Source organism: Anguilla anguilla, chromosome 2 (genome assembly GCF_013347855.1).
Source record: "Anguilla anguilla isolate fAngAng1 chromosome 2, fAngAng1.pri, whole genome shotgun sequence".
Lineage (NCBI taxonomy): Eukaryota > Metazoa > Chordata > Actinopteri > Anguilliformes > Anguillidae > Anguilla > Anguilla anguilla.
In genome coordinates, this window is record NC_049202.1 from 7274845 (window position 1) to 7291935 (window position 17091).

The window sequence follows — 17091 nt, forward strand, 5'->3', positions numbered from 1 at the left end:
GCGCGCCGCACGTGAGAAAGGAGCGAGGGGGGCGGAGCTTAGGGGGTGTAACACGGAATAATTTCCCTGACACTAGCGCTAGTTTTTTTTTTTTAATCACAGGTGCCCTTTGCCCAAGTCTGTAATCACAATCTGCTCTACCCCCCCCCCCCCCCCCACCCCACCTCCCCCACCCCACCCGGTCCACAACTGCCCCAACATAAATTTCCTGCACAGATCATTTCTACATCTGTTCCGTGAAGTACATGTCAGGGTGGCTCACCATTCTTGCTCTTCATGATATAATCCCATCTGGCTAACCATGAGGGCGGAGCCTATGCCAGTACCCACCCCCCCCATGCAGCCAGGATTAGGGAAAGGGGAAAGCTCCCTCTACATTGCTCAGCAAGTCACACTCCCTGTCCCCCTGCAGCAGGCCATTATAAAAGCCAACAAACCAATCAGACGGCACCACGGCCTGGCTGCCCACTAACCCAACCTCCTGTGCCATACTCTGGTCTGAGGGTGGAAACAGATGCAGTGTGTATCACTACTTTCTCTGACTGTTCCACTCATTCATCTATTTATTTGTTTACTCATTAATTTGTTTTTATATTTGTTTAATGTTGCGGTTGGTCGGTCCCTAACGGAAGAATTGGACCTACATGCACGTTACTGCGGAAGGGATATCGTTTTCAGGTCAATTGCATTTTACGGAGCCTAAATGAGGATATTAAATACAGAATTACGTATCGCCAGCATCTGCCGGGGTCCAGGCTGTGGCCCGCGGAGCCGAACGTATCAATTCCACAAAAACGATATTTTAATTTCATCAGCTGGGAGGTCGACTTCGGCGACGAGCGTTGGAATATCCGAGAGGCATGGCCATCTGCTCAGTATAAAGGACAGACTGAATTTTTATTTTTATTTAGAGGATTGCTCAGTACTACATGGCATTCATTATTACACATCAGAGAAAGCTTTAATTGAACCTACCCATTTGTACATTTGCTGTGGTTATTCCAAACAACTTTATCTGGGAAGAATGGGACTTCTTAAACATACAGTGCCCCCCATAATGTTTAGGCGAGCCTTAAAAAAAAAAAAAAAGTTTTGCACTGCACAATTTCAGATTTGCATAAAAATACCCTTTAACAAAAGCAGAGAATGTGCACTGTAACCTAATGTGAATTGTTTGATTCCAAATCAAAAATTGATGAGTGCAGAATCAAATAAGGAAAAACAAAATATGTCTGTCCCAAACATCATGGAGAGAGCTGCATGAGAAATAAAGGAATCTGAAACAAGCTATGCTTCTCCTGATACTCACTTCTGCAGGAGTAGTTTCAAATGACATGGACTGACAGGCACGGAGTCCTCGGTTTGGTCTGCAGGAAATCAGCTCGATAACAACCCGCATGTCCGGTAAATTGAGTTAGCGCATTAGCGGTAGAGGTACACTGCCTGTGAAAAACGTTCTCTTTCAGGTCACAGCACGCGCTTCCTCACGGCACAAAGCCGAGTCTCGGTTCTTCTCAAATAATGCATTACTCGAGCCACCGTATAATAATGTACACCACAGTGCAATATTACCCTGGAGGCAGTTTCATTTTCGGCCAGTTATATATTTATATGCAATCACAGCGATACATACATTCACATTTCACTATGTAGAATTCTAATGCAATTACAGCATCCTTGCATTATACATGAGTTATAAAGCTATTATAACCATGTTTATAAAATTTTCTACACTAGGAATTTATGACAGAGTACCTGTTCAGATTACATTAAATTGAATATGCAAGAATGTGCTTAGTGCTTTAAAATACACCTGTTAATGTTGGGGCCTAGTGTACAACAACAACAGAGTGGATAAAGTAATTCTCTCTGCTGAGAATGCATCTAGCCCTGGAGTACAAACATAATATAACACCACATGTAAAAGCAGCAAATAGTGGACCATTAATATTCATTAATTTTCCTGGTGCTCGACTGTTTACAGCCTCTGCTCTGAAACCCATCGGCATCGCCGATCTCCAGGGAGAGGTCCTGACAAAAGAAACGGGATCAAGAGCACAGCTGCCGAGACAAATCTACAGTCTGTTCCTTCTCTTTAGGAACATGTCTACAACGACTTTTTTTTTATTTATTTTTTTTAATTTAAAAAAAAAATAAAGACTACAAATTGAAAAGCACCTTTGCTTCCACCGCTAAATTTAGCAGGCAGGAACAGTAGCATTTTGTGTTTAAATGTCTGTAATCGATGTGGAAACAAGTGTCAGATTCAACCCATTATAAAAAAGCACCTGGAACCAGACTATTCCCTCGGGGGACGGTGAATCTCAACGTTCCACTTTTACTTTCAAATCATTTCTGGAATAAAAAGCGACCTTAGGTTAACTCAAAGCACACATTTACATTCAATGCTACAATTGCACTGGGCTCAAAACAAGCACTACTGTCCTGGTTCGATGGGAAATGGCAACGGAAAGTATACACATCAATGCGAAAGGTAAAATAGGCGCAATAGCGTCTAATTTAATGACACACACTTTCTCGGCCGTAGTGACATAAAAAGGACGCAGTTACGGGCACCATCATTCGATTCTCTTTCCCAACCGGCACCAGAATCAATTTACCAGCGGAGCCAGTCTTGCTTTGACATTATCCTTGGAAATTGGGTGGACTTTTATGCTTGCACAAGACTGTTATAACTACAAACGAAAAGCATCACAAATCAAACCCCAACTATTTCAATTCGTGCGATTGTAATTTATAATTCCATTCCAACACTGTGTAAACGTAACCTAATTCAATACCAGTGCTAGCCTGCTTCATCACATTTAACGTTAACGTTGGAACAGTCAAATCTACACTGGTGCGTCGGCAAACCAATGTATAAGCTTGTGGCGTGAGCGTCCATTTGGAACAATCAAACAGTGCCCCTCCGTGGATTAATGTTGCCAGTGTTATCTTTAATTTGTGGTTGATACGAAAAGCAGACATTACCGCTTTTCCACATTGTTGCTTAGTGAATAGCTATCAAATATAATTTTCATAGTCTACGCCTTTGAAAAAATAGTAAACAAAATGTCCTTATAAGAATGAATGAATGCATTTCAATGTTACTTAACTGTCGCGTAGCTAACGTAAATGTTAAACTTAAACCGAACTCTTTTTTTGGAATCATGACCAACGTAGAAAACCTTAGGAAACGCAAATTCATTTGTTTTCAGGGGGCCTTATTTCTTGGTGCACACCGTCGCACAACATTGACGTCACGGATCAGGGTTCGCCTATGCGAACTCACGCATTTCTGAACCTTTTGGATTTTGCTTGCTGGGTTAGGTGCTGAAGGGAATTCTGACACAGGTAAAGTTTCAGTCAGGATGTATACATTTCTCTCGTTAAGGAGACGTTAGTGAAATAACATCAGTTAAATGGCTAACGACAGACATTAGAGATTTGCCAGCTGACATGACAGGTAAAATGGAATAACGTTTGTATTGCATAAGCTTTGGAACGACTCAGAAACAGTTTGATTGCAACTGTTTATGCTATCCAGCTACTAACATTAAGTCTAACGGAGCAGCAGACTGTTCGTAATGGCTACGTCATGCCTATCTACCGACATTTAATAACAAACTAGCTGATAGCACACGCCCAACATGAAGTATGCATAGGGTATTTGGAATTAAATCACCATTGCCGGCTTCATTCAGTCCGACTGTACATTTACATTTGAAACACTGGATGTCTGTTAGATCATCTCATCATATATATTATTCAGTCGTTTAATTAACACCATTCTAAAACAACCTAGCTAGAGTAGCTCTGACGTGGCAAGCTATTAGATATTAAATGAATTTTGCTTATAGCATCTTGCACTGTACTGTTGTCCCCCAACTCAGAGTTTGCCCAATGAGAATTGTTCATTCAGAGTCCCCGATGGCCGACAGCGTCCCGCCAGATGCGGTGGGGAGACGTGTCGTCTGCGACGGAGAGAGGGGAACAGTGCGCTATGTTGGTACTGTGCCTCCGACTGCAGGTGAGAACGTCTCTCTCTCTCCGGGATGATAACAAATATGAACTCATGTATCCGTCTGGTTGAGTTGTGAAAACTGTCAAGCTAGTTTCGCCTTCGACTGTTGTCTGACATTTCCAATAATGCTGGCATTTCCCTTGTCATTGTAGGTTTGTATCTAAATATGGCAGGAAACGAATCAAATTTCAGAGAGAATTAATCTTACCAAATGTATTTAGTTAGCTATACCTTGCACGAACCAGTGGCCTTTAAAATTATTAGTATGTTAAGCCAAACATTTCGCTTGGGTTTTATTTTCTCATAGACTTAGGTGCATATGCACAGATTGACCTATTTTAGTTAGTTACCCAGATAAGGTACTTATTTAGGTGTCTACTTAACTCCACATTCTGGAGTTCTTGATACAGTTATCAGTTTTAATGTATGGCTTCGATAGGCCCAGACAATTTTTGTGTGCGACGTTATTTTTGGTACTTACTTTTGGCAGTTTGGCGTTCAAGCGTCTTTGTAACGTCTGGTACAGGGACATCAACAGGTTTGTGGTTTTCAGCATTAAGATACACTCAGTAACTCCAAAGCAACTTGTACAGCAACGTTGTGTTTCCAAAGGCTGTAGCCTACACGCGAGCATGTTAATGTTCTAAATCGTTTTTCCACAACAAGAAAAAAAACAAACAAACAAAAAAAACTCGTGCCATACTTCTTTTCTTCTCCGTTCGTAAAGCAGCGCACGTCCTTCTCTCCCAAACCGCAGAGAGGCGTGGTCTAGATGCAGCTGACCCAAAGTATGGCCAACTGGTAGCTGCGGCATTGCCTGTTATTCCATGGCAAAAGTCAGCCAGGATACAGCGGGTGGAAAGTCCAGCGGTCTGAAAGTCCTGCGATGTTTTTCTTCCAGCCATGGCCAACTCAGCCAGTTCAGTTCGCTAATTGGCTTTTACCGCTGAAGAATGTTGCTAATGAGCAAATCGAGGTGATTGTAACAAAATGGGGAGGACGTTTAATTTCTGAACCTGGATTTTCCAAACTCCAGGACTGGAGTTTCGCACCTGTGAGCTACATTCATGTCTAATGAGTTTCAGCTACCTTACCAAACTTTTTTCTTCTGAAACTGAATTTTTCTGGAAGAGGGTTTGCAATATAAAAATGTCATAAAGTTTGTCTAAAGAGACAATGATTTTTTTCTCACCCACCCCAAGTTTGAATTGCACAAGCAGGCGAAGCACTTAAATCAGAGCTGTCCAATCCTATACCTGTCCTCTGGGTTTTCCGTTCAGCCCTAATTTGGCACACCTGATTCTACCAACTAGCAGCTCAATGAGATCAGTAGCTGTTGAATGAGGTGCGCTTTGTCAGGGTTGGAGTGAAAGCCTACAGGAAGGTGGATCTCCAGGAACAGGATTGGGCAGCCCTGACCTAAATCTTTCCCATTCCTGGTGTAAATGCAGGTTTGTGGCTGGGTGTGGAGTGGGACAACCCCGAGAGAGGCAAGCACGATGGCCACCATGAGGGGACGCGCTATTTCACATGCAGGTAAGCCTGACCTGCCCAGACGAGCGGATGCGTGCATGTGTGTGTGTGTGTGTGTTTGCATTTGGCCATATTTCCCACTTCAAGACGAAAAATGTGTTATCTTCCAAACAGGAGACAAAACGGTAAAACAAATGTGTTGTTGTGGTCAGAGTACACCTATGCCCTCTCGAGCCGCTGTGAGTTATATAAAAAATAATATTATGCAATAATGTGTGTAGAGTTATGTGTGGCTGAGTATTTTTGCTCTGATTTTTAAATTTTTTTTTTGCCAAAGGCATGCTACCAGCGGTTCCTTTGTTCGGACCAAGAAGGTCAGTTTTGGCGTGGATTTCCTGGTGGCCATGAGGCAGCGGTACGAGACCAAGCCGGACCAGCTCACCGCCGAGGAGCTGAAGATCTCCAGCAAGATGGTGGAAAGGGTCGGGTTCGAGGCTCTCTCAGAAAAACAGAAGTAATGGCAGTTTTCCAAGCATTCTGCAAAGCTAGAAAGTAGCCTACTGTCTTCAGTGTGTCATTGGGTCTGTTCAGTGACATATTCTTTGGGGCAATGGAATGCATATAATTGAATAGTTTGTTATGAAAACAAGCTCTAACAATTCATAGTTTAATTTGGCATTGATAAAATTATATATGGCAGACATTGGTTATCTCTACCATTAAAAAAGTATGTGAAGATGAAAAGTCATTATTCAAAACTTGCTTCAAACTGCAAACCCCAGACACACACAAACACGTGCACATACACACAGAGAATTGTGGGAATTGTAGTTCAGACATTTTCTCTGTAGTTTTGCTTTCTGTTAAATGCACGTCTGTCGCCTGTACACCTTGTAATGGACCGTGTTGCCATGTCTGCCACTCCAGGTTAGAAAAGTGTAGAGAGGCCTCACTGGCAAGATGTGAAGTTTGCAGCCCCGGACCTGGCGATGAAATCCAACAGACGTGTCCCAGTATCCTTTGCTTTCCTCTGCTGCTCCATTAAATTTGCTGTCGTTATCACCTCATATTCTCTTCGTTCGTTAGGTTAAGACTTCGGGTTTTTTCCTTTTTTCTAGGATGGAATGCAGAACTTTTTGTTCCTACCATTTATTCTGTCTTAAAATTTAGAAAAAAAAACCTACTCTTCAAAGGGTTATAGGTGCTTTTATAGCTTCTCCAGGGGTGACATCACATTCTGTAGTGGCCGTTTGGTCGCGTGCTAAACCCCACGTCTCTCTGAACTCCGCCTGCGCTTCCCCCGCGAGGCGGCTCCTGAACGAAGCTCGCGCCGCGCGGACGGCCTTAACGCTCTCTCACCCCAGACATCCTCACGCTGAACCTGTCCGAGAGTCTCCTGAGCTCCTGGGAGGACGCGGCCCGCGTCACCCGGCAGCTGGCCCAGCTACGTGAACTCAACCTGGGGTCGGTTCTCAGGGTCCCCTCCCCCCACCTCGGTTCGCACACATGAAGGCTGTTTAACAGACAGCCCAGGGGTCAAATGCAGCTTGCTACGAACTTAAACATGGCACTTTGATCACGAAAGGGGCAAAAAAATCAGCATTATGGTGACTAAGTCCAGGTCTGCATGTGCACAAGTGCCCACACAGCGCCCTCTAGGGACAGAATAATAAGTAGCAGCTGTTCATGTTTTAAGAAGACATCTATTTTTTTAACACGTTAAAATGTATATTACACATACATTGTTTCATAAATAGTACGTGGAAACTGTGTTGGCTCATACGAATCACTGTTAAACTGGATCTGACTGCCAGAAAGAAGTATTTAAAGAACTCTGATATATATACAGTTTCGGCTGTGAGGTCAACATCTAGTGCCACCTTTTGTACAGGGATTGTACAGTCACTGAAGGACTGACTACTTTTGTCTGTTTTCTCACCTTTAGACACAACAGACTCCGCCTACCCGCTGACCCCGCCTCTTTGATGCCAGCGTTTTCCAAGCTGAAGGTCCTTGCCCTCAACAGCTGTGCCCTCTCCTGGCCTGAGGTTTGTTCTGCCCACTCGCTGTTATTCTATAATTAATTGACCCCAAGGTTTACATTCCAAACCTGGCCCAAATATTTATTCCCTTAAGTTCCCTTTCTTTGTGCATGTAAATTGTTGTCTTATTTCATCTGCTGAGAGTTTATGATTGTCATTGTGTTTGAATCTCCCTTTGCTTCTCCCATGTACTTATGCAGTCCTGAAACTTGTGTTCACAACCTCAGTTGCAGTCAGGAAGGCAGTCACTGATGCCAAAGCTCTTGTTTAATGCCTTTTGGCCTTCCGTCATATTACATATCGGATATTGTTTATATTAGTGTGCTGGATGCCAGAAATGACCAGTTCCTAATATTTACATAAACTATATTTATTCTGGCAATAAGAAGACATGGTTTAAAGCAAAGCCTTGTGACCCATCTCTCCCCCCCTCATCTCTGTGCAGTTGCTCGAGTGCGCCCTCATGTGGCCAGAGCTGGAAGAGCTCTACCTCTTTGGCAATTCCATCACTGAACTGCAGAAGTAAGCGGTCAGCTAATGGCTCCAGACCTATATTTCTCTCTGGTTCGGGGTGGCTGTGTAGTGTAGTGGTTAGGGAGCTGGGCCTGCAACTCAGAGGTTGTAGGTTCAAGTCCCTGGTCGAGTTAGATACTTAAGTGTAAGTTGCATAAGGCACAAATGCCCAAATAATTATTGTGAATGAAAATAGTTTCAGAATGAAGGAAGCCTGGTGTTTATCTGTGCCTTTTTGTGTAGGCCGGTCAATGTCCTGCAGTCCTTGACAGTCTTAGACCTGTCCAGCAACCCTTTGGCTGACGGAAGTGAAGTAATAAAAATTGGGGAACTACCCCGGTAAGTTTGCTCTTTACTGGCTCAGTGTGTGTGTGATTTTAAGCCTCATCCAAAACATTTTTGCTTGTTCTCCAATAGACAAAAACTAATGTGATACTGAGATCATCTACTTCCTGGAACTAAGGAGTTGAAGCAATTGAAAGGCTGTCAAAAAAAAAAAAAAAAAAAGAATAGAAAAAGCTGTAGTGCTAATTTCCTCCGCATCGTCCTTAGAGACGCGTTCCTGGCTGCCGGAGGCTGATTTAAATGCGCGAACGGAGCGGGCCGCTGTTATTTAAGGAGCGCTCCGTGCCACTTTATGCGCCTCTGTCAGGCTTTCCTACGTCAGCAACACCAGAGCGTCTCATAAACCCGGTCCCTCTCGCTGCTGCTCTCCGGAGCAGAACTTCAGCCCACAGAATGGAGATCTGAAAGCTGAAGTCAGGAGCGCGTCGCCTGTCGCGATGTATATGTGTTTTTTTCATACCAGATAACAAATGCAAAGAAAAATCTTTTTTTTTTTATGTTGCAGATTGGAAAATCTTAATTTGTCCGACACTGGTCTGTCCTCCATACAGTTTGAAGACGTAGGCCCAGGTAAAACAGCTCTTCATACTTCTGCCAGCACTTAACTGCTACATTCACATTTTGGCCAGTTTACATTCTGTGTGATTATTGTGTGCTGTTACTGCTGGGTCCTCTACCATGAAGCAGGGCCCTGTTTCAGGAAAGCAGGATTACTGAGCTAGCTGGATGATTGCATTGAGAAAAACCCAGAACCCTCCCAAATCTGGAACATGGAGTGAAGTAAAAAGAGCTGTTCTGGGTTTTACTCTGCACAGTTACCCAGCTAACTGAGTAATCCTGCTTCATGATACTGGCTCCAGGTTTCTTAAAGCGTGTGACTCTTCTTGTGAAATGCTTCTTGGCAACCAATAAAATACATTTTAAATGTGAATGAAATTACCTTTAAAAAGGGACCCGCCATGGTTATAAAAATGCTTGGGAAATACCGTATTCCCACTTTGACTAATGTCCATAATAACTGTCGCTTTTATTGTTTATTAGTTTATCCTTTTATCGAGATGTTTATAGCAAATCGTTACTCTGAATCATAACCTCGAGCTGGTATGACATATTTAGTGTTCTGAGATGAGATTATATTTACATTTATTTTTTTTAAGGATTCAAAACCTCAATGTTCCCTGCACTGAAGACCCTTGTACTCAAGGACAACAAGATCGCCGAGGTAACGTTGTGAACATTATTCATCTGCGTAGCTTGTTGGTTCGTGCGAAGATTAGCTCGTGTAAACTAAAAACAGTGAAGATAGAATTTTTCCTGGTTGTTGTGTGTACATTGAGGGAAAAACATGTAGGTGACCTTTTTGGGCAGTTTCGTTATGAGTGTTTCTAAATGATCTGATGTTAGCACTCAAACCAGTGCTTTTTTCCCCCCAAAAGCAGCACACATTCTAGCCCAGGGATCTCAATTTCAGGTTCCTGGAGGGCTGCTGTATCGGCTGGGTTTGATGTGTCGCTACACTTAAGTGCTTAAATTAAGTCACCGATTGGCTGAAGTCCCGAGGCCTACATTGGCTGCTAATTGATGGGAAATCAGACAAACCAGCAGAGACTGCGGCCCTCCAGGACTGGAATTTGAGACCCCTGTTCTAGACTGATACAGAATGGACATGGACGAGTGCAAGTGTGATTCTCACCTGTTTCTTTGTCGTCACCCAAGAACACAACAGTTTTTTTTTTTTTTTTGCATCTTACACCTCAGGTTTAAAATCAGATCAATTCTGGCTTCTGGCCATCCTCAGACCGGCATGGGAGTAGCAGCATACGGAGTTTTTAACCACCCTTAATTTGTAATTAAAGAACACATTTAAAAAAGATGAAGGCCGTTAAGCCGTAAAGAACGACCATCTTTATGTAACTGTCACTCGTGAGTCGGTGAGAAGGAAAGCGCGATCTCAAACGAGGGAGTGACCATTTCAGCATGCAGAGAGAGGCACTGCTGGATGTGGTACTCACGTCATTCACAGGGATCCCAAACCTCAGTCCCAGGGGGCCGCGCTCTCTGCAGGTTCTGTGGTTTTCCCTCCAATCAGAGGCTGATTCATGCCTTGGAAACAAGGCGTGTGGAGTCTAGCCAATCAGTGGCTTAAATGAAGCACTTAAGTGCTTGTAATGTAATGTAGTGCTGAAGTACACTAAAAGGCAGAGGACGCTGCCGTGTCTGAGAGATGGAGGAGCTCACTGCAGCGCCCCCTGTCTGCAGTGGTGGGTGGTGAGCGAGCTGGACAAGCTGGCCAGCCTGAGGCAGCTGTCCGTGGGCAGGAACCCCCTGCTGAGCGGGGAGACGAGCCGAGAGACCGCCCGGCAGATACTCATCGCCCGAATCGCCCAGCTGCAGGTGCTCGACGGCATGAAGGTACGACCACGCCCCGCCGATACTCAACCCCTGTACGGCCACACCCCACTTATACTCACCCCTGGACTAAACCCTGACCACGATACTGACCCCAATACGAAACCCCCTAATAACCCCTACTCTAACACCAATACTGACCCCTATACTAACCCCATACTAATCCCTATACTCACACCAGTACTAACCCCTATACTCACAAATACAAATACACACAGCTTGTCTGAAGCAGAATTTGCCCTGCAGTCAGCTCTCCCACTGGTCTCTCTCACTGCTGTAGTCCCGATAAAAGCAGCAATTACTTCCTTCTTGTAGTTGCAGTCCTGATATTCCAGAAAGTTCAGGTCGTTCCCTCGTTATTCCCAGATCGTTCCGGAGGAGAGGAAGGGGGCGGAGCTGGACTACTGTAAGATGTTCGGGGTCAAGTGGCTGGAGTCCGGGGGAAACCGCGACCCAGCGCTGGACCTACCCAGCGCCGAATTCACTGCACAGCACCCCCGCTACCAGGCCCTCATTCAGAGTGAGCGTCCAGCGTCTCGGTCAAATTCAAATGCATTTGGAAAATGCTGTACTACGACCCTTCAAGTGCCGGTCTCATTTGAAAACACTCGCTTCTCTCTGTTTCTCTCTCAAACAATCTCTCACTCTCTCTCTCCCTCGCTTTCTTTCCCCCTTCCTCACTCACTTACCCTCCTTCCTCTCTCCCTCTCTTTTTCTCTCTACATCTTTCACACACTCTGTCTCTCTCACACTCTCTCTAACCCTCTCCCAATCTCTCTCGGTCTCTCACGCTTTTTTATCTCTCTCTGTCTCTGTCTCTGTCTCTCTCTCTCATAGAATACGGCGCACCAGAGGAGGGGGAGCTAAAGAAGCAGAAACCATTCGCCCTGAAAAATCAGTTACTGAGTAAGTCCTCCTACATCCCATCAACCCCTCTGTCCCCCATCTGGACCCTAGCCCCTTGCCCCCAAATAAAAACAGATGGTCCAGCCCAGCCTCTAGGCCAGTGGTAACCAACACAGTTGTGGTATCGCTCACATTTCCTTCCTCCTGTCTCCCTCCTCAGCCGTGACGTTCGTGTGTCCAGACGAGGCCCACAGGAAGCCCGTCGAGAAGAAGCTTCCAGGTAAAACCAGGGCTGGACCCTCAGGAGTGGCTCCACCGTCTCACAGGGCCTGGGTCCTGTAATATAAAACATGTTTAAAATATATACACTGCAACACGCGAGAGCATATGAACAAATATACAAGTTATTGCCACTTTTAGATATTGCAATGTACGTATTTTAAATATTGTGAAATATATATTTTTCCCCAGTATAAAAGATGTATTATATTAAGTGTAACGCAGTATGATTTTTTTATAGAATGTAGAATGCAGTATGTAAACTGTATTGTCTCTTTGATAAGGTTAACAGAAGGTTAAAGGGCTTCTGTTCTGGCTGTTGAAGACTCCAGGGTCAGGGCTAGGGCTAGGTTTCGAGTTCTGTATATTAATTGTATTGTCTGTTTGATGGTCTTTGCTTGACTCAGACTCGATGACTGTGCAGAAGGTCAAAGGGCTTCTGTTCTGGCTGTTGAAGACTCCAGGGTCAGGGCTAGGGTTCGAGTGCTGTATATTAATTGTATTGTCTGTTTGATGGTCTTTGCTTGACTCAGACTCGATGACTGTGCAGAAGGTCAAAGGGCTTCTGTTCCGGCTGTTGAAGGTTCCAGGCTCTGAGCTGAAGCTGACCTATACCAGCTCAAAGGTAAAGGTCAGGGGTCACGCACAAGTCTCTCCAATGAATGGAGAAGAGGCTGCTTGGCGTCACCTATACTCACTACACCAGCAGCTATAAACCTTTGTAGACCCGTCAATAGGGGACAATAGGAGCAACGTCCTCTCTGGGGTTAGTCTAGGAGAAAGGGGAGGGGGATTGGTGAAGTGGGTCACATCTGAGTCTCTCTCCCCCCCCTCTCTCTCTCTCACTTACTCGCTCCCTCTCAGATGGAGGGAAGGGAGATCGAGATCGATAACGACCTGAAGACGCTGCAGTTCTACTCCGTTGAGGACGGGGACGTGGTGCTGGTTCGCTGGTCCTGAGGGCCAGGATGGAGGAACGAGGGATACTGCTGTCCTGTGACGGGCGGGGGGCAGGCAGGGCTCAGCCCAGATTGGGGATTTTAGGGGTCTGGGTCAGCTACAGCTACTCTGTGGAACGCTTCCTGTAGGTCTTCTTGCGTAACTCTTAGTGTGGATCTACCTGGGGAACTCTCCTGAACTACCCAACGACCTTTCCAAATCTCCACTGACCACAAACTGCAAATATGTCGCATTTAAAATTGTAAATGTTCTTTGCTGTGTGTATCATTAATAAACTCACATATATACTGTTTGAATGTGCATTTTTTCAAATGGAAAACAGGCGCGGTCTTGTGTCTGTGGGTATTATTAATACAATATACCATCACAATATAGTACCTAGACAGTGAAATTCAGTTAGCTCGCATTCATTCTGTGCATTATGCAAATCTAAGAAGCTTAACTACTTCTTAAATGTAAGTGTAACTCAGTTACACTTTTTGAAAAAAGTTTTTACGCAATTCTGGAGCAAGTCCTTGGATATCATCTGCGTAATCCTCAGTGAAGCACAGTGGCCTATTCAGGGAAATGCAGCGTAATAGTAAAATAATACCAATGACAGTGTGTATATGTTTAGCTCCTTATAATAGAAAAGCAAAAAGTGTCTCTCACTAACATTAAAAAAGTAAAGTTTAAAAAATAAAAAAATGAATAATCTCACAATGTCAATCACATCCAAAAGAAAACTGTGAACACAGGGACACATTGAAAACACATCTGAAAGGAAAGCTTTTCCAAAGCCAACAGATAATTTTGTGATAACATGATCTGAGTGCAGAAATTAAAACAGAAAATGGTAAATTCAAAAATGGCAAAAGAATTATAAAATAATGCTGCCTATAATCTCTCAAAAACCAGACTTTAAAAAGGATATTTCAGCTTTTGCCCTTTCAAATGCAGCACACTGACTGACAAGATCATTCAGGTTTTACTATGAATTTTTAGAAAACTCAATGGCTAGTTAGTTTTCTAACAATGCACAGTAACACTCCGCATTTCTTAAAACTTAATAGAGTCGGTAGGTTTTTTGTCATCACCTGCATTGGCTTCCAGGGAAAAATTTTAGCTAAAACCCAAGAGCTGTGACCTCAATATGCATGTAAATTTCATTTCAGTATTCAAACGCGCCTAGAATACAAAAGCGGAACATTCACAACCAATCTCAACCGAAGGAGGAACACAGGCCCTCTGGAGATTAAAACGCACACTTCTGCACATAATGTTGCACCACGAGCACTATGGAAAGCTCAAAGCAGTCATTACATCATAACGAGAAAACTATTTATAAAGCCTTTTCCAAATAAATGAACAAGGCAACAACGAGAGCAAACTAACAACAGACGAAAGGAACGGTGAATAATAAAAATATCACAGGGATATAAAATGCGAAAAAGCAGTTAAAAATCTTAAAACGGTACAGTATATTAATCATGTGGTGCATGAACAAGTGTGTAGAAGTGCATTTGTTTCTGTCTCGAATTGTCCTATTAAATGCTAATTTTGTCATTATAACTAGGTCTTTTTTTCCAAATTCCACTGGTGAACATTGCCAATGGACCAATGGTCAGTTATATCAACAAAAAAAAAACGATGGTCTTGTATTGGTGAGGCTCTTGTTTGGAGGAGGTGATTACAAGCTGACTCAGCCACTGACCTGTAACAGGTCCACTCCTGAAGGGCTGCAGTGTCCGCAGGTACTTCTGCTTTCTCTGTCAATCAGCGAGCAATTAGGGCCTTGGGAACAAGGTGTGTGGATTCTTTAGATTAGAAAATCAACAATTACACCCATCGGCGGTGCTGAAACACTGAACACCAACAGACGCTGAGACGCCTCCAAGATTGCGGCCTGACACTTGTGACCTGTGATGTCACTCCCATGACAACGTCGATTGGTCTTGTTACTGGATAATCCCCCCCCCATAAAAGGAGTTAGTTTTGTTCCCCCAGACTTACTCAGGATGCTTATAGTGCGGGTGATGCTGTTTGTTTCCATGGCAGCAGTGTCAGAACTCCAGTAAAGCAAACGCTAGTCTCTTTTGTGTCGGGTTTCTGGCCTCCAAACACCCTAAAGATAAAGTATTGCAAAAAGGCAGTGCCTTTGGCTGGCTTGTCGCAAGGCCAAAGAGGGAAAACAGCAAGCCGCGTTTTATCTGACCAAAAATAAATAATTTAGATGAAGGCACAGTTCAAGCTTTCTGGTGCATAAACAATGGTTCCATACCACCACGCCAAAAAAAAACAACAACAAAAAACAACAACAATTGAGACATCCATCTAAATGCATGGGTATAAAGCCGGCCATTTGCATTCAGTTGTGTGCAAGTGACCCAGTGCTCGTGGTTAATTACACTGCAATGAATCCAGACTCCACCAGATGGTGCCATTTCCCCGGAACATGAGCACCACGCAGCGCGTTTCCCCTCACCACACCTCTTGTGAGGCTACAATACCGCGTGAATTGCAGTCGCTTTGGCAAACAGGATCTGCCAAAGGACTGAACTGACATCTATGTACATATTACTCATCACAATATTTTATATTTGCTGCAAACGTGAAGACGGAAGGACACATGGGGTTTAATGTCACATAGCACAGTCAGCTCCTGTTGATCAAAACACGGTCCTGAATTTTTAAATCCACGATTGCCTCGACTGCTACAGCACCTGTTAACATGGAGAATGGGTGGCACTCACAGAAAACATTTTTGCCGAAAGTTTTTCTTTTTGCCTAAAGAAAAACCTTGAATATAGAGTTATGTAAAAAAAAAAAAAAAAAAAAAAATGTTTCAAATAAAGGGCAAAATTAAACAATGCATGCAGAGCACAATCAGCCCGAAATCCATTATTCATTGACATTATAAAGGGCATTTAAATAACTGCCTCAGTGTGCGTAGCCTTGCCGCACAAGCAGAACAGCTTTGTAACCACATTTAAAAGAATACGGTTATGCAATTTTACATGGAAACCTTTCTGACCTTATTATGAAATGGCACCCAGATATTATTAGATATGACGAACATGCAGTTCTCTACCCCAGTCTAAATGACAAAGTACCTACTGAAGTACTTTCACAATTAAGTAAATTAATTACTTCAGAATTCCTCCTCTCTAGATGATAATTCTTATGGTTTTTTTAGTAGTAGTGAATTTATTGCTGTTTTACCAAAAGCTGTGGTAACACACACACACACACACACACAAAGATTGAAACAGAAGTTGTGCAAATGCAGCTTCAGACTCCTCACCATGAGCAGATGAAGTGCTGGGGTAGTTTTCTATGTCAGTTGCAGTGATGCAGAAGAATGGGTGTGTGTGTTGGGGGGTGGGGGGAGGGGGGGGGTGGTGCTGCTTTTTGGGGTCAGGATCCCCCCTGGGATCACCATCAACCTCCAAATTCATGGCGGCGAGAGAGACAGAGAGAGAGAAAAAGAGAGAGAGATAGAGAGAGACAGAGACAGAGAGATAGAGAGTGTGTGAGTGAGTGAGTGAGTGAGTAAGAGAGAGAGAGTGAGGGAGAAAGGGAGAGAGAGTGAGTGAGTGAGGGAGGAAGATAGGAAGAGAGAGAGAGAGAGAGAGAGCAACATGGATGGAAATAATATATTGGTGAAAAAGGATAGCTGGGTATAAGCTGGCTTTTTTGTTTACAGAGTAAGGCGTTATTGATATCTCAAATCTACCCTGTCAATTCAAATGTGGCAGTGCTATTGTATTTTTGTTGTATTTTGAACAAAGATAAATGATGTGCATCTATTTTTCTGGTTACTTGAACCAGGGTAATAATTACCATATAATTCTGAGAAGCTGAAGATCATTGATTTATCCACAGAATTTCTTCCGAGAAATTCTGACTTGTCAGCCATGCAGCCCTGTTGCTTGTTCAGTTGGGTTTTTATAAATCTGCTATAGCACTGAATAAAAAAAAAAAGAAATAAAAAAAAAACCTGACCAGTATAAATCATTAAATACCTTGACAGCTAAAACCGGCCAATTGGAAGCTACCCAACAGCTGAATCATCTAATGAATAGAACCACAGAATAAATATGATGCATGAGGTCACACTAATAAGCTCCATACAGTCTGCACTTTAGCAAGAAACAATAGATTTAAAAATAGCGCGTGCTGGCAGTTTAAAATAAAAATGAATGCCGCAGTGTAAACACA

At 43.5% G+C, this 17091-nt stretch overlaps 1 protein-coding gene across 3 annotated transcripts; it reads left to right on the forward strand.

The window, feature by feature from the left end:
* The first annotated feature begins 3218 nt into the window (after positions 1-3218).
* On the forward strand, positions 3219-13183 carry tbce (tubulin folding cofactor E). 3 transcript variants are annotated; one of them, XM_035402687.1, is made up of 17 exons: positions 3219-3354; positions 3894-4030; positions 5476-5560; positions 5835-6011; positions 6425-6510; positions 6862-6961; positions 7443-7545; positions 7985-8061; positions 8296-8391; positions 8903-8967; positions 9555-9619; positions 10657-10809; positions 11173-11326; positions 11644-11712; positions 11873-11932; positions 12465-12556; positions 12796-13183. In XM_035402687.1, exons 2-17 carry the CDS (start codon positions 3904-3906, stop codon positions 12889-12891), a joined length of 1605 nt encoding a protein of 534 aa, XP_035258578.1. In that variant the 5' UTR covers positions 3219-3354; positions 3894-3903; the 3' UTR covers positions 12892-13183. The 3 variants fall into 3 exon arrangements, with proteins under 3 accessions (XP_035258578.1, XP_035258580.1, XP_035258579.1); XM_035402688.1 differs by having other exon boundaries at positions 3233-3354; positions 3923-4030; XM_035402689.1 differs by lacking the exons at positions 12465-12556; positions 12796-13183 and adding an exon at positions 12339-12449.
* Positions 13184-17091: the final 3908 nt, after the last annotated feature.